Genomic DNA, 19,042 nt, shown 5'->3' on the forward strand with positions numbered 1-19,042 from the left:
TACAAGAACTCTTACCATGCTTTAGAATTTCGATGGTCTATATTTAACAATGCTGTAAAATCCTGTATGGCTGCAACCCAATTTTGATTTTCATAATAATACATCCCACGTTTTAATAGTGCATCTGTTCTTTGGGGATCATAGTAGATACACTAAACAGGGAGAGCACATAAACATATCAGATAATTATTTTTTAACTAAAGAAAATATATAATCCCAAAGCAAATTAGATAGATTATAAACCTGGTTTTTTATTTCAGAATACATAAAAGCAAACTATTTTAAGATTCTAAAACTTCAGATTTGCATCTAATCCACACCACATCTTTAGGAAATCTGTTCCTCATCAAGTTCTAGAAAAGAGAGGTCTTTCTCTGTTAGAGTGGTTTTTTTTTTTTTAAATCCTATCATATACAAGAAGTCAAGTCTTTTGCCCACTGGTAGTTTTCTGACTTTAAAAGTGAATCCTTCATGTAGAGTAGACATTCAACATATTGAATATATTACAGAATTTTATCATAACTGAATGGCATATATCAAACCATATCAAGACTGATTCAATAAAACCAAATATGGATTTATGCAATACTTAAAATGGTGAAAAGAAATTGGTATAAGAATGGTTCGGACTTCCGAGAAGATGGCGATGGAGTGACACAGACCAGAGGGACTCCGCAGAATCCAGCCCAGGAGAGTTCCTCAGAGTGAAATTCAGCGCCACTGGATCGCAGGAGGCGCATCATAAAGATAAGTAGGCACAAATCCACGGGGTTTTGAGGGGCTGGGGGCTTTTGGCTTACCTCAGTGGAGGCCGGCTGGGGCTCGACACTAGCCCAGCTGCCGCATCTGCCCAAGCCGAGACCATTTGGAGCCTGTAGCAGGGCTTGGTCTCAGCACAGCCACAGTTTTCCCCTACCTGCCTCAAGGCAGGGACAGGACGCTTGCGACTCCACTGGCAGGGATCAGGGTTCAGCTACATTGTTGTTTCTGTTTGTGTCTCTGCTCTATATTCCCACACAGCCTTGGAGGGCTGCACAGGGGCTTTTTCAAGGCACAGCCTCGCCGCATGGTCTGAGCAGGGACTAAACCCAAACCCCCACAGCTCCATAGGCAGGGATCAAGCTTCAGCTACACTGCAGCGTCTGTTAACATCTCTGCTCTCTGTCGCCCCCCCCCCCACTTCTCTGGGGGCTTCTCAGCAGCTTTCTTGCGACTCTTCTTGGGGCTCAGCTGCGGACTACCGCTGGGGCTTGGGGCAAGGAGTAAGCCCTTGTAGATCCACAGGCAGGGAGTCGGACTCAGCTACATAGTTTAAAGACTGAGTTTAAAGGCATTAAAAGACTGAGACTAGCAAAATGGCTTAGAAAACATAACCCATCAATTTGCTGCCTACAGGAGACACATCTCAAGGCTATAGACAAAAATAGGCTGAGAATCAAAGGCTGGAGAAGGACCTACCAAGCCAACAGCAATACAAAAAAAGCAGGGGTTGCAATCCTTATCTCGGATAAAATTGACCTCAAAGTGCAAACCATAAAAAGAGATAGGGAGGGACACTATATAATGCTCAAGGGAATCATAGACAATGAACCACTAAGCATTGTAAACATATATTCCCTGAATGAGAGACCAGCTCAATACGTCAACCAAACACTCCAAAAGATTAAGAAAGAAATCACTGACTCGACAATTATAGTGGGCGACTTCAACACACCACTCACTGAGAATGATAGATCACAGGGAAAGAAACTCAACAAGGAGACTAGAGAGCTAATCTCCACAATTAGACAATTTGACCTAATAGATATTTACAGAGCTTTTCATCCAAATAAAAAAAAATTCACATTCTTTTCAAGTCCCCATGGCACATATTTGAAGATAGACCACATGCTGGGGCATAAGGCAAATCTACATAAATTTAAGCACATTGAAATAATACAGACCTCTCTCTCTGACCACTGTGCCATAAGACTGGAAATCAACAAAAGGAAGACAAAGAAAATAAGAGCAAATAATTGGAGGGTGAATAACTCTCTACTGCAAAAGGAGTGCATACTGGTGCAGATTAGAGACAAAATCAGGAAATTTCTAGAAACCAACGAAAATGAGCACACGACGTACCAAAACTTACGGGACACGCAAAGGCAGTCATCAGAGGAAGGTTCATAGCAATACAAGCACACCTAAGAAAGGAAGAGAGACTCATGATGGAGACGCTGACACAAAATTTACAAAAACTAGAGCAGAGTCAGCAGGACAACCCTACTAATAGCAAAAGAAAAGAAATTATAAAAATCAGGGCTGAGATTCAGGAGAGGGAAAATAAAAAAACTATGGAAAAAATTAATATCGCTAAAAGTTGGTTCCTTGAAAGGATAAACAGGATCGATAGACCATTGGCAAACCTAACCAAAGAAAGGAGGGAACAAATCTCAATAGCAAGAATAAGGGATGAAAGAGGGGTCATTACAACAGATCTTAATGAAATCAAAAGGATAGTTACACAATACTATGAAGGATTGTACTCCAATGAATTCAACAATGTGGAAGACATGGACAAATTCCTGGAAAAACAATCCCTCCCTAGACTATCCTCGGTGGACATCAAGAATCTCAACAGACCCATAGCAATAAAAGAAATAGAAAAGGTTTATCAAGGTATTACCAACAAAAAAATCCCCTAGACCAGATGGATACACTGGAGAATTCTACCAAGCATTCAGGGAAGAACTAATACCAATCCTACACAAACTTTTCCAGAACATAGAAAAAGATGGCAAACTCCCAAACTCCTTCTATGAAGCTAGTATAACTCTGATACCCAAACCGGGCAAGGATCCCACAAGAATCGAGAACTACAGACCAATATCCCTAATGAACATTGATGCAAAAATCCTTAACAAAATACTAGCCAACAGAATACAAAAAGTATATAAAACAAATAATTCACCATGACCAAGTGGGATTCATACCAGGGATGCAGGGATGGTTCAACATACGAAAAACCATTAGTATTATTCATCACATTGACATGGAAAAGTGTAAGAATCACATGATAATATCAATAGACGCAGAAAAAGCATTCGACAACATACAACACCAATTCCTGTTTAAGACACTAGCGAAGATAGGAATGGAAGGAAAGTTCCTCAAGACAATACAAGCTACATATGAAAAACCAACAGCCAAAGTCATAGTCAATGGAGAAAAGACTAACATAATCCCACTGAAAAAGGGAACCAGACAAGGATGCCCCTTGTCTCCACTCCTATTTAATATCGTGCTGGAGGTTTTAGCTAACAGCATAAGGCAAAGAAGTGACATCAAAGGTATTCGTCTGGGGAAGGAAGAGGTGAAACTATCGTTATTTGCAGATGATATGATTTTATATATGGAAAATCCCAAAAGTTCCACAAGGGGAGTACTGGAAGCAATAGAGGAGTTTGGCAGAGTGGCAGGATACAAGATCAACAAACAGAAGTCCATCGGACTGTTATACACATCAGATAAGACCACAGAAGAAGAGATCAAAAAGGTGGTACCCTTCACAATAGCCAAACACAAACTGAAATATCTAGGGATACACCTGACTGAAAAAAACAAAAGATCTATATAGGGAAAACTATAGAACACTGTTACAAGAAACCAAGAGCGACCTCAACAAATGGAAGAATATTTCATGCTCTTGGATTGGGAGACTTAATATAGTTAAGATGTCAGTTCTGCCAAAAGCACTATGTAAGTTTAATGCCATCCTGATACAATTACCATCATCTTTCTTCAAAGAAATGGAAAACCTGATTACCAACTTCATATGGAGACGGAAGAAGCCCAGAATTGAGAACTCCTCAAGAAGAAGGACACCGTGGGAGGGCTTGCTTTACCGGACTTTGGCACATACTATACAGCCACAGTTCTCAAAACTGCATGGTATTGGTACAATGACAGATACTCAGACCAATGGAAAAGAACTGAAAACCCAGAAACAAAATCATCAGCATACACACAGCTGATCTTTGATAAGGGCCCCAAAAATATCAAATGGGTAGCCGATGCCCTCTTTAACAAGTGGTGCTGGAAAAAATGGATATCAACATGCAGAAAAATGAAGCAAGACCCTTATCCCACTCCATGCAGAAGAATAAACTCAAGGTGGATCACAGACCTGGAAGTTAAACCCCAAACTATTAGGGCCATCAATGAGGGAATTGGGACCAACTTGAGAACTTTGGCGCAGGGAATACACAGGTTATCAGAAATAGGGAAGGACACAACACAGAGGAGGCACAAATTGACAAATGGGATATAATGAAGATAAAACACTTGTGTACATCTAAAGAATTCACCGAGAGTAATAAGAGAGTCCACAGACTGGGAAAACATCTTTAGCAATGACACATCAGACAAAGGCCTTATTACTAAAATTTACAATACTCTGCTAGATTCCAAACAGAAAAAACCAATAGCCCACTTGAAAGGTGGGCAAAGGACTTGAACAGAAATTTTACAGGGACAGAAATCCGAATGGCCAACAAACATATGAGAAAATGTTCCCGATCTTTAGCCATAAGAGAAATGCAAATTAAAACAACGAGGTACCACCTGACACCCTCAAAGGTAGCCCAATTCAAAAAATCAGAAAGCAACAAGTGTTGGAGGGGCTGTGGGGAGACAGGAACTCTCATCCACTGCTGGTGGGACTGTAAGTACATACAGCCACTATGGAAATCAATCTGGCGATACCTAAAACAGATGGAAATAGAGTTACCATATGACCCAGCAAGCCCCCTACTGGGCATATACCCAGAAGAGGCAAGAAACAAACCAAGACCAGACATCTGTGCTCCAATGTTCATTGCAGCCCAGCTCACAATTACAAGGAATTGGAAGCAACCCAAATTTCCATCAACTGACGATTGGATTAAAAAACTGTGGTACATACATACAATGGAGTACTACGCATCACTAAAAAGCAGTGATGAACGTATGAGGCACATATCGGCATGGGAAGAACTGGAGGAAATCATGCTAAGCGAGGTAAGTCAGGCACAAAAGGAAAAGTACAACATGAGCCCGCTGAGGTAAGAATTAAAGAATTTTTAAAAAAGCAAAAGTGGCATAGGGGAAAAAGCTATTGTATACAAACATTTGTGGGGTGAAGACTATGTAGAATGGCAGAGACCAGACCAAAACCAGGGATGCACATGGTAGACAACGGTGGAGGAGGGGCGGAAAGGAAAACAAAAGGATGAATATAAGGAAGAAAAGGGGCGTGGGGGCATGGGGCACTAATCCACCCAAGGGGAGGGTATTGTTTATTCTCCACAGGGAAAGTGGGACCAGACTTCAACCCAGTGCCGGGAGCAGATGAAGGGGCAGGAGGAGACAGTGGAACACAGCCTGGCCCACCAGGCCGTGAGGAAGATGTTCCTGAGTAGAGCAGCCAGTCCACAGAGAGAACAACATGGCTGGCCCCACTATGAGACAGGATGCCCCTCAGTGACTAAGGGCAATACAGGGACAGCACCGGAGACACAGTGTGGGAATTGCACCTGACCTGATCCCACCACACCGAGGCAAAGCACTGGGGGAGTGCAGCGGAACAGCAAGGGAATGGAGTGGCAAGGTCCCCAGGGAATGCTGAAAGTGGACTTTGGGGCCAGGGTGTGGTGCCCCAACAGACTGGACTGGAAAACGCTCCTAAGGGCCAGCAAATGATCCCTGAACTAACTACAAGCTTTTCTCTTGTGAAGTGTTTTTTTTTTCTTTGTCAGTGGTTTGTTTTTGTTGTTTTGTTGTCTGGTTGTATACTGTTGCTTTGTTTTCCTCTGTCTTGTTTTCGTGCATGTTAGTGTCTCCACAGTTCTATCTGAATAGGACAGGCTGGATGAACTATCTGGAGGAAAAACAATGGGGCCGACAGTTCCGGGGGGACTTGGGGTGGGGGGGTAGAGGGGGTAAGGAAGTGGTGTTAGCAAACACAGGGACAAGGGAACAACATGGGACCAAAAATGGTAGAGAGTGGGGAGTGGCAGGCCTGGTGGGGAATGATCAAGGGTAAGGTTGCGTAGAGAAGAGGCATACTCTAGCCCAGGTGGTGACGAAGCATGGTAGTAGGGTAGGAGGAAACTCAAGGGAGATGGAGGAAAGAGCTAGGAGTCAAAGGGCATTTATGGAGGTCTAGACAAAGACATGTACATGCAAATATATATATGAGGATGGGGAAACAGATCTATGTGTCTATATTTATAGGTTAAGTATTAAGGTGGTGGAAGGACGTTGGGCCTCTACTCAAACACTCCCTCAATGCATGAATACTTTCTTTTATTAAATTGGAACTCTATGATGCTCACTCTCCCGATACAACTGCTGAAGCCAAAGTGGGTGAACAAGTAAATGTGGTGAAGAAAGCTGATGGTGCCCGGCTATCAAAAGAGATATTGTCTGGGGTCTTAAAGGCTTGAAGATAAACAAGCAGCCATCTAGCTCAGAAGCAACAAAGTCCACATGGAAGAACACACCAGCCTGTGTGATAGAGTGGTCCCGAAGGGATCAGTTATCAGGCATCAAAGAACAAAAAATCAAATCTTTGGCTGTAAACCTCCATGATAGGATCGCTGAAGACAAATGGGTGCATAAGCAAATGTGGTGAAGAAAGCTGATGGTGCCCGGCTATCAAAAGACATAGTGTCTGGGGTCTTAAAGGCTTGAAGGTGAACAAGTGGCCATCTAGCTCAGAAGCAAAAAAGCCCACATGGAAGAAGCACACCAGCCAGTGCGATCACGAGGTGCAAGATATATGTGTATATGTATATATATGTGTGTGTGTATGTATATATGTGTGTGTAAATATATACCATATTGAATGAAGGGGGAAGTGCAGAGTGGAGACCCAAGGCCCAAGTGTCAGCCAATGGAGATCCCCTCATAAAGGGGTTTAAGAGAGGAGATGGGTCAATCAGGGTGCGAGGTAGTACTGATGAAGAACACAGTTTTCCCCCAGATCCAGTTCCTGGATGCTTCCTCCCACCAACTACCATGATCCAAATACTACCTTGCAGGGCTGGATAGGGCAGAGGCTGTACACTGGTACATATGAGGGCTAGAGGCACAGGGAATCCAGGGTGGATGATACCTTCAGGACCAAGGGTGTGAGGGGCGATGCTAGGAGAGTGGAGGGTGAGTGGGTTGGAAAGGGGGAACTGATTACCAGGATCCACATGTGACCTCCTCCCTGGGAGAGGGATGGCAGAGAAGGGGGGGGGGAGGGAGACTCCGGATAGAGCAAGATATGACAAAATAACGATGTATAAATTACCAAGGGCACATGAGGGAGGGGAGAGCGGGGAGGGAGGGGAAAAAAAAAGAGGACCTGATGCAAAGGGCTTAAGTGGAGAGCAAATGCTTTGAGAATGATTGGGGCATGGAATGTATGGATGTGCTTTATACAATTGATGTATGTATTATGTATGGATTGTGATAAGAGTTGTATGAGTCCCTAATAAAATGTAAAAAAAGAAAAAAAAAGAATGGTTCATTCGCCCGTTTCTATTTCACATGTGAGGCAATAGAAGGAACATAAATATTGTATGAACTCATTGCTATCAGTCAATTTTGACACGCTATTAGGTGCCATCCAGTCCATTCTAATTCATAGCAACCTTATGTACAACAGAATGAAACACTGTCCTGTCCCACATTATCCCCACAACCGTTCTTATGTTTGAGCCCAAGGTCTCAGCCACTGTTCTCATTTTCTCATGTCCTCTTCTGAAGCCAGCCTGAATTTCTGTCAGCTCCCTATCAAGGCACTACTGCAATCATTGTTGAATATCTTCAGTAAAATTTTACTTGCATGAGATATTAATAATATTGTTAATTTACATATCATGTCATCACTTTTCTTTGGAATGTGTGCAAAAATGGACCTCCTCCTAGTCACATTGCAAGGTAGCAAGCTTCCAAATTTCTTGGCATCGATTAGTGCTTCCAGTGCCTCATCAACTTTGTAAGACATTTGAGCTGGTATTCAATCAATCCTTGATGCCTTGTTTTTCATTAATGCTTTCAGTGCAGCTGCGACTTCTTCCTTCAATCTTATTGGTTCTCGGTTGTGTGCTAGCTCTTGAAAGGGCTGAATTCAGCCAGCTCCATTTGCTATAGTGAGTCTGTGTGTCTCTTCCATCTCCTTTTGAGGCTTCTTGCATCATTCAATATTTGTCCATGAGATCCTGAAACATTGCAACTCAAGACTTGAAATTTTTATTTAATCTTTCAACTTGAGAAACAATGAGTGTATTTTCTTGTTTGCGTACTTCCAAATCTTTGCAGTTTCATTATTATGCTATACTTTGTCTTCATGAACTACCTTGGAAAGTTTTCTTTTTCTCATTTCTTGTATTTGCTTTAACTACACTATGTTCAAAAGTAAGTTTCTGAGTCTTTTCAGACATCCACTTTGGTCTTTTTCTTCTTTCCTGTCTTTTTAATGACCTTTTTTCTTTTTAATATGTGATGTTCTTGATTTCATTCCTCAGCTCATCAGGTCTTGTGCCATTAATGTTCAATGTATCAAATATGATATTTACAGGTGGGATACATTATGGTCATATTTAGGATCTTGTGGGCTTGTTTTAATTCTCTTCAAATTCAACCTGAACTAACAACTGATGGTCTATACTCCACAGGTAGTCTCTGGCTTCATTTTTGACCACAGATATTGAGCTTCTCTATCATTTTCCCCATGAACAATTTGCTTCCTAGTGAAAGCCATGTGTATAGTAGCTGTCTAAGTTGTTGAAAAGGCGTATTTTCAATGAAGAATTCATTGGTCTTGTAAAACTATATCATGTACTCTCCAGCTTCATTTCTATGGCCAACACCATATTTTCTGATTAGTGTTCCATCCTTTTTGTTTCCAAGTTTTGCATTCCAATCACCAATAATTATGAGTACATCTTAATTGTACATTTGACCCATTTCAGATTGAAGAAATAGATAAAATTCTTGATTTTTTCATCACTAACTTTAGTGGTAGGTGCATAAATTTGGATAATAATTGTATTAACTGAAGATATGTATATATATCTGTATATATATCTGTAATTATCCTATCGCAGGCAGCATTGTACTTCAAGATTGATATTAAAAGATTGTTTATGTTGAATGTGACATAATTCGTCTTGGATTTGCCTTTTCTGCAATAGTAAATTATATGATTGCCTGACTTCAAAAGGCCTACACCAAAATATTCAGCTTAGAATATCAATCTTTATGCATTCCATTTCACTTTTGATAGCTTCTCATTTTCTTATTCATACTTTGTAAATTGCATGTTACAATATTAATATACAGCATGTTTGTTTCTTCTCATTTTGAGTCATGCCACATAAGAAAATGAGGTACCAGATATTTTATCCCATCCGTGTCATTACGGTGAGTCTAAATTGAGAAAGCAACTCTTTCCCAGTCAAATTTTGGGTATCTTCCAACTGAGGGGCTCATCTTTTAGTACTACATCTGACAATGTTTCCCTGCTATCCACATGATTTTCAGAGGCTAATTTCACATTTGAGAGCTAATTATAAGGTCAGTACAAGGTCAGAGTAACTACAAAACACACCAATACACCCCAAGGGATGGGGCTATCTATTCCCATAAAGACATTAAGTGTCAGAACTGCCCGGGGCATTTCTGCACAGTCCCAGAAGGTCCCTATGAGTCAGAATTAACTCAACGGCATGGGTTAATCCCTCAGAAGTAGACAGCCTGTTCCTTCTTTGTAGTCTGTTCTTAGTCTGGAACTCCAATATAAACTGTTTAACATGAGTGACCCTGCTGTGTGAAATACTGCTTAAATAGGTTCCAGCAACACACAAGCCACCAGATTATTACAAACTGACAGATAAGTGGTGGTTCCTAAACTATAATAAATTCATTTTGATTATATAACATACTTGGAAAGACTTTTAAAAACACATTATACTATTAGCATGAGAAGCCCTAAAACTAAAATATGCAGTCAGCAGTAGATGTAATAAAGCTTACCTTAGAAAAGTCATCAATAGCCAACACTTGGTTTGATATTTCATACATCTCACCCCTCTTGAAATATGTGTCTGCATCTGTAGGTTTGCACTTAATTGCCTGAGAATAGTTTAGAATTGCCAAAGTAATATCGTTTTTTTGTCGGTAAATTTCAGCCTTTGACAAATATGCATCTGAAGATTTAAAAAGGAAATTTCAATGCTATGATTCTTTTTACTATGATTATTGTAAAACATTAATCTCCCTCCCTCCAAAAATAATGTCAGGATAATTTTCTCCATTCTTAAATATTTAAATTTAAAAATATGTAAAGAATGTCAAATTTCTTTCAATGGCAAGGTAAATACTTATTTGTGTTCAAAGAATTCTCAGTTTGAAGACACAGAAACTATCTTTTGCTTATGTATAGGTCTGAATATTTATTTATTTTTAATTCTTAACACTTTTTATTTTGATAATATATAACAAAATTTATCATTTTAAGTGTGCATATGTATACACACATGCACACACGAGGGTTCCCTTAAAAAACCAGGAAAAGTTCTGCTGGATGGAGCTTTCATAGTCCACATTTTTCCCACCAGGCAAGCACCAAGCAACTCTCTCTGAGTTAGTGCACCCAGTGGCATCACTTGGGAAGGTTCGCTCTGGTCACAGTGAACTTTTTCATAAAAGCTGTTTTGCTTGAACCTTGGTTTTTTTTTGTGTGATGACCAATTTAAAAGAAGATCGTGCAGCTGTGAAATTTTGTTTCCTGCTCAGGAAAAAACCTACAGAAACTGATGTGATGTTGAACCCAGCTTACAAGGACAGTACTATGGGAAAAACTAAAGTATATGAGTGATTTTCTCATTTAAGAAAAAGTGAAATGTTGATTGATGAAAAACCTCAATCTGAATGTCTGTCAACTTCCCAAATGGATGAAAAAGCTTGTGCTTGAAGACCAACAATGGACCAATGAAGAGATGAGGAAGTTATCTGGACTATCTTGGAACTCAGCTTGGTTCAGTGAAATTTAACATAAGATTTGGGAATGAGAAGGGTCATTGCAAAATTCGTGCCCCACGTTCTAACTTACCAGGAAAAAGAGCATTGAGTGAACACATGCTATGCTTTCAAAGAATAGCTCATAAAGACCCAGACTTCTTCCCAAGGTCATTACTAGTGATTAGACATAGTGCTATTCTTACAACCTCAAAAGCAAACATCAATCAAGCTAGTGGGGGAAAAAAAACTCATCAAGTGAAATAAAAGATCAAGACAGTGCTCATTTGATTTTGTCTGTTGGTTTATGAAAGGGGTAGTGCATTTGGAGTTCATTCCACCAGGTCAGACTGTTAATCATACTTTCTATTTAGAGGTTCTGAAAAGACTACATTAAAAGTGTGTGACAAGAAAGGCCTGATTTGTGGCAAACAAGGGACTGCCTTTGCCACCATGACAATGCACCTGCTCACCTAGTCATCTCAGTGAGCCAATTTTTGGCAAAAACAGCATGCCACTTGCCCATGCCCACACCTGACCTCGCTCACTGCAACTTCTTTTTGTTTCCATGAATGCAGAGGAACATTAAAGGGCAGCAATTTGATGACATGAAAGAGTTGATGTAAAAAACGAGGGAGGAGCTGTCAGCCATCCAAACAGAGGAGTTTGTAAAATGTCTCCAAAAATGGAATTACAGATTTGACAAATCTATTAAGTGCAATGGAGAGTACTTTGAAGGTGATAGGGTTGTTTTATAAAAACAATTTAAATACATAGCTGTGAAAAATATCATTCTGTTTTTAGGGGTTCACCCCTGTGTGTGTGTGGAGAGAGAGAGACAGAGAGACAGACAGAGAGACAGAGAGAGGGAGATAGAACATCATGGATGGCCAAAAGTACAAACAAGTCTGTCCTGAAAGAACTCCAGCCAGAGTGCTCCTTAGAGGCAAGGACATTGTCAGGAGATGACTCCCTGTAAAAGGTAGCCATGCTTGGTAAAACGGAGGAGGAGTAGAAGAGGATGGTCCTCAGTGAGACAGACTGACACAGTGGCTGCAAGCATAGAAACAATGTTGAGGATGGCACAGGACCAGGAGGTATTTCATTCTGTTCTGCATAGTGTCGCTATGAATCATAACCAATTCAATGACATCTAACAACAAGCATATAATTTACCATGTTGGGAGCCATCACCATTATCTTTGAATTTGCACTTAATAACGGATAACTGTCCATTTCCTTCTTCACTTACTTCACCACACATGCTTTCAATTTATAACCATGTTGTAACATGGTTCAACATTTCTTTAATTTTATGGCTGAATATCCCATCAATATATGTGTGTATACATTTTGTTTATTCATTTATCCTTTGATAAACATTTGGTTTGTTTCTACATTTTGACCATTGTGAATAATTCTATGAACACAACACACAATTTTCTTTCCCTCTTTTAAATTATTTCTATTTGATCTCTCTTCTCAATTGTTTTGGGAGCCCTGGTGGTATAGTAGTTATGCACTGGGCTGTGATCTCCACAGTCTGCAGTTTGAAACCACCAGCAACTTTGCTGGAGAAAGATTGGGCTTTCTATTCCCATAAACAGTTACAGTCTCAGAAACCACAGGGGGTTACTATGAGTCAGCATTGACTCAAGAACAGTGAGTTTGGTTTTGGTGTATGGGTCCCCCCCCCAATTATTTTAGTTATATACCATTATAGAAAGAGCCATAGTGGTGCTGTTAGGTAAGCAGTAGACTGCTAACCATAAGGTTATTGGTTCTGAACTACCATCCTTCAGCAGGAGAAAGATGAGACTATCTGCTTCTATAAAGATGTTCAGCCTGTTGGAACCCTTATATAAAGTCACTGTGAGTTAGAATCTACTTGATGACAGTGGTTTGGGTTCGTAGAGTTATTTTTATTATAAATGAGACCTTATTGAAGATTTTTATTATAAATGATCTCTATATGTGGACATCTAAGTTATTTAATCACAACAATCTTAAATCGGCTATTCAAAAAGCCCACTCAACATTTACAGATGCAATTGCTTTTTAAGTCATCCAATATGGACTTCTGGGAAGATGGCAATGGAATGACACATACCAGAGGGACACCGCAGAATTCAGGCCAGTAGAGTTGCTTAGAGGGAATTTCAATGCTGCTAGAAGGCAGGAGGAGCATCATAAAGATAAGTAGTCACAGACCCACGGGGTTTTGAGGAGTTGGGGGCTTTTGGTTTACATCAGTGGAGACAGGCTTGGGCTTGACCTTCCACTGTCTCTGTTGGAGCAGGGACTTTTTGGAGCCCGTAGGGTGTCTTGGTCTCAACACAGCCACAGTTTGCCACCGCCTACCTCGGGACAGGGAATGGACCCTTGCAGTTCCATGGGCAGGGATCAGGTTCAGCTACATTGTTACTTTTATTTGCATCTCTTCTCTCTTTTCCCCCACAGTCTTGGATGGCTGTGTAGGGCCTTTTTCTCAACACAGCCACAGCTTGCCAATGCCATGTCGGGGCAGGGACTAAACCCTTGCAGCTCTATGGGCAGGGATTGAACTCAACTAAATTGTTACTTTTGTTTCCCTTTCTTCACTACATTCCGCTCCTTCCCCCCCCCCCCCAGTCTCAGGGGGCTTAATTTTTAATTTGCTTTTCTCCTCTTTGTCTCTTTCCTGTTCTCTTACACACCACTGCTGACCTTCAGACCATTCCCCTTAACCTGGGGCATTTATGCCTGTGCCAGACCCAGCTAGGTGAGCTCCACTCTGTGTAGATAGCCCAAGGCTGGGGAAAGCACACAACAAAGAAGTAATCTGCAACAATAGTGAGAGAATTCTTGGAGGAAAACTTCCCCAGTTTAATGAATGAAAACCAGGCAGCCATTCAGGAGCCTAAAAGAACACCAGCTAGACTGAATTCCTAAGAAGTAGTCACCAAGGCACATAATAGTTAAACTATCCAACTTTGAGGAAAAGGATAAAATCGTGAGACCAGCTAGGAAAAAACAAACACATATAAAGGTTCCCAAATAAGAAGATACTCAGACCTATCAGCAGAAACTATGAAGAAGAGGAGAGAGTGGAGTAATATATTCCAAAAATTGAAGGAAAACAACACAAACCCAAGAATACACTACCCAGCCAAATTATCAATCAAGATAGATGGAAAAGTAAGACTCTTCCCATACAAGGAAAATCTCAAAGAATTCATTAGAAGAAACCCAGTCCTACAAAAGATCATTGCGGACCCAGTATAGGCAGAAGAATAACACTCATAAGAGACTGCCACATAGAACAACCTCACCCAGAGGGAAAAAAAGAGAAAACAGACCCCAAGATAGCATTGGCTTAAGAATGGAAAGAAGACAAGAATGATACACACACACATGCATAACACACAAATGAGAATGGAAAGTAGGAAATCACCCAACACAAAAGGTATAAAGTGACATCACAGAGTCCACAGATGGATACAATAACCCTGAATTTCAATGGCCTGAACTCTGCTGCCTACAGAAGACACAACTCAAGGATACAGACAAAAATAGGCTGAGAATGAAAGGCTGGAGAAAGATATATCAAGCAAACAACAATTCAAAAGAAGCAGGGGTTGCAATCCTAATCGCAGATAAAATTGAACTCAAAGTGCAAACCAAAAAAAGAGATAAGGAGGGACACTCTATAATGCTAAAGTGAATGGTAGACAAAGAATCACTAAGCATTCTAAACATATAGTCCCTGAAGAGAGACCTGCTGAATAAATCAACCAAACACTCCAAAAGATGAAAAAATAAATCACAGCCTCAATAATTATAGTGGGTGACTTCAATACATGGATCTATGAGAAAGATAGATCACAGGAAAAGACACTCAACAAGGAAGCTAGAGATCTAAACACTACAATTTGACATATTTACAGAGCTTTTCATGCAAATACAAAACATTCACATTCTTCTCAAGTGCACAGGGCACATATTCAAAACAGACTACATGCTGGGTCATAAGGTGAATTTACATAAATTTAAGCACATTGGTATCATACAGACCTCTCTCTCTGACCACTGTGCCATAGGTTGGAAATCAACAAAAGGAAGACAAAGAAAAGAAGAACATACATTTGGAGGATGAGTAGCTCTCTACTGCAAAAGGAGTGCATTCTGGCACAGATCAGAGATGAAATTAGGAAACTTCCAGAAACAAACAAGAATGAGCTCACGATGTACCAAAACTTATGGGATACAGCAAAGGCAGTTATCAGAGGAAGTTTCATAGCAATACATGCACACCTGAGAAAGAAAGAGAGACCCATGACTGATATGCTGGCACAAAATTTACAACAACTAGAGCAGATAGCAGGACAATCCTACTAATGGCAAAAGAAAAGAAATTCTAAAAGTCAGGGCTGAGATTCAGGAGAGGGAAAATAAGAAAACTATGGGAAAAATGAATACTGCTAAAAGTTGGTTCTTTGAAAGGATAAACAGAAGCGACAGACCACTGGCAAACCTAACCAAATAAAGGAGGGAACAAATTTCAATACCAAGAATGAGGGATGAAAGAGGGGACATTACAACAGACACTAATAAAACCAAAAGGATAACTACAGAGTACTACGAAGGATTATACTCCAATAAATTCAAAAATTTGGAAGACACGGACAAATTCTTGGAAAAACAATCCCTCCCTAGACTATCCTCAGCGGACATCAAGAATCTCAACAAACCCATAGCAATAGAAGAAATAGAAAAGGTTACCAACAAAAAAACAAATCCCCTGAACTAGAGAGCTTCACTGGAGAATTCTACCAAGCATTTAGGAAAGAACTAACACCAATCCTACACAAACTCTTCCAGAATATAGAAAAAGACGTCAAACTCCCAAACTTCTTCTATGAAGCTAGTATAACTCTGATATAAAAAGCGGGCAAGGATCCCACAAGAATTGAGAACCACAGAGCAATATCCCTAATGAATATCGATGTAAAAATCATTAACAAAATAGTAGCCAACAGAATACAAAAGTATATAAAACAAATAATTCACTATGACCAAGTGGGATTCATACCAGTGATGCAGGGATGGTTCAACATATGAAAGACAATTAGTATTATTTATTACATTGACATGAAAAACTATAAGAACCACATGAATAATATTGATAGATGCAGAAAAAGGATTTAACAACATCCAACACCTGTTTAAGACACTTGAGAAGATAGGAATGGAAATTCTTCAATACAAGCTATATATGGAAAACCAACAGCCAAAAATTAGGTGGGCAAAGGACCTGAACAGAAGTTTCACAAGGGCAGAAATCCAAATGTCCAACAAACATATGAGAAAATGTTCCCATTCTTTAGCCATAAGAGAAATGCAAATGAAAACAACAATGAGGTACCACCTAACACCCTCATAGATAGCCCAAATCAAAAATCAGAAAGCAACAAGTGTTGGAGGGGCTGTGGGGAGACACTCATCCGCCTCTGGTGGACCTGTAAGTATGTATAGCCACTATGGAAATCGATCTGGCGATATCAAACAGATGGAAATCGAGTTACCATACAACCCAGCAATCTTCCTACTTGGCATATACCCAGAGGAGACAAGAAACAAACCAAGGCCAGACATCTGTGTTCCAGTGTTCATTGTGGCACAGTTCACAATTGCAAGGAATTTGAAGCAACCCAAATTTCCATCAACTGAAGATTGGATTAAAAATCTGTGCTACATACATACAATGGAGTATTACGCATTGCTAAAAAGCAGTGATGAATGTATGAAGCACATTGCTGCATGGGAAGAAGTGCAGGCAATCACGCTAAGCGAAGTAAGCCAAGCACAAAAGGACAAGTGCAACATGAGTCCATTGATGTAAGCTTTAAAAAATGCAAATGGGGCATAGGGAAAAAGTTACTGCACACAAACATTCCTGGGGTGAGGACCAGGTCATATGGCAGGGACCAGACCAAATACAGACATACACATGGTAGACAACTAAAAAGGAGTTGGGAAAGGGAAAAAAAAGAATAAAAAAGAAATGTGTAGCAGAGACACAGGGCACTAACCCACCCAAGGGAGGGTATTGTTTATTTCTCCACAGGGAAAGAGTGACCAGACTTCAACCCAGTGCTCCAAGATGTGAATGCAACATGCCGGCGTGGAGTAGGGAACCAGTGGAGAGGTCTCGGGGGCTGGCCCCTATCTCAACTACTAAGTGGACACCTGCCCCACCACCCAGAAAAATTTATTTCAAAGGATGGCATTGAATCTGAAGCTCTGGGAGAGGGACATATCTGATCGGAACACATGGGAGCAGATGAAAGGGGAGGAGGAGAGAGTGGAGCACCGCCTGGCTCACCAGGCCTTGAAGACGATGTTCCCAATTAGAGCATCCAGTCCACAGAGAAGACCATTTGGCTGACCCCACTATAAGACATGATGCCCCTCACTGACCCATAGCCCTACAGGGGACAGCACCAGAGACACAGTATGGAAATTGCAACCGATCTGATCCTGCCACACCAAGGCAAAACACTAAGGGGGTGCAGCAGAACAGCAAAGGAATGGAGCAGCGAGGTCCCCAGGGAATGCTGAAGGTGGACTTTGGGGCCAGGGAGTGGTGTCCCAACAGATTGGACTGAAAAACACTCCTAAAGGCCAACAAACAATCCCTGAACGAACTTACAAGCTTTTCTTTCTTGTTTTTGTTTTGGTTTTTTTGTCATTGGTTTTTTGTTGTTTTATTTTATATTGTTGCTTGGTTTTGCTCTGTCTTGTTTTTGTGCATGTTATTATCTCCACAGGTCTGTCTAAATAAGATAGGCTGGATGACAATTCTGGAGTAGAAAACAACGGGACCCACAGTTCCGGGGGGACATGGGAGAGGTGAAGGTAGTGAGAAAGGTAGTGGTATTAACAAACGCAGGGACAGGGGGAAAATAAAGTGATCCAAATCGGTGGCAAGGAGGGTTAGGAGGCCTTGTAGGGCATGATCAAGAGTATATGTAAACAAAAGGAATTACTGAAAGCCTGGTGGGGACTGAGCATGATAGCTGGACAGGAGGAAAGTCAAAGGAAATAGGGGAAATAGCTGGGAGGCAAGGGGCATTTATAGAGGTCTAGATAAAGACATATACATATGCAAATATATTTATATATGAGGATGGGGAAATAGATCTATGTGCATCTATTTATAGGTTTAGTATTAAGGTAGCAGAAGGACATTGGGCCTCTACTCAAGTACTCCCTCAATGCAAGAATACTTCTTCAATTAAATTGGCATCTTATGATGCTCACTTTCCCAACACAACCGCTGAAGACAAAGTAGGCGAATAAGCAAATGTGGTGGAGAAAGCTGATGGTTCCCAGCTATCAAAAGACATAACATCTGGTGTCTTAAAGGCTTGAAGGTAAACAAGCAACCATCTAGCTCAGAAGCAACAAAGCCCACATGGAAAAAACACAGCAGCCTATGTGAGGACTAGGTGTAGAAGAGAGCAATTATCATGCACAAAAAAATCATATCATTGTGTGCTCACCTCTATGATATGATCGCTGAAGAAAAATGGGTGCATAAGTAAATATGGCAAAGAAAGCTGATGGTGCCTGGCGATCAAAAGATATAGCGTCTGGGGTCTTAAAGGCTTGAAGGTAAACAAGTGGCCATCTAGCTCAGAAGCAACAAAGCCCATATGGAAGAAACACAACAGCATGTGTGATCACGAGGTGCCAAAGGGTTCAGTTATCAGGCACGAAAGAACAAAAAAAATCATATCATTGTGTTCTCACCTCTATGATATGATCGCTGAAGACAAATGGGTGTATAAGCAAATGTGGCAAAGAAAGCTGATGGTGCCTGGCTATCAAAAGATACACTGTCTGGGGTCTTAAAGGTTTGGAGGTAAACAAGTGGCCATCTAGCTCAGAAGCAACAAAGCCCTCATGGCAGAAGCACACCAGCTGGTGCGATCACGAGATGTCAAAGGGATCAGGTATCACATATCAT

At 40.8% G+C, this 19,042-nt stretch overlaps 1 protein-coding gene across 1 annotated transcript in view; it reads right to left on the reverse strand.

Moving 5' to 3' along the window:
• The window catches only part of TTC6 (tetratricopeptide repeat domain 6), a 233,729-nt gene that overhangs the window by 59,180 nt on the left and 155,507 nt on the right, over positions 1–19,042 (reverse strand). The window contains exons 9-10 of the mRNA XM_075532209.1: positions 10,048–10,220; positions 16–152 (exon numbers count right to left, since the gene is read on the reverse strand). Coding sequence (XP_075388324.1) covers positions 16–152; positions 10,048–10,220 — 310 coding nt within the window. The remainder of the gene's footprint in view (positions 1–15; positions 153–10,047; positions 10,221–19,042) is intronic.

The sequence above is a fragment of the Tenrec ecaudatus genome, chromosome 14, assembly GCF_050624435.1.
Source record: "Tenrec ecaudatus isolate mTenEca1 chromosome 14, mTenEca1.hap1, whole genome shotgun sequence".
NCBI lineage: Eukaryota > Metazoa > Chordata > Mammalia > Afrosoricida > Tenrecidae > Tenrec > Tenrec ecaudatus.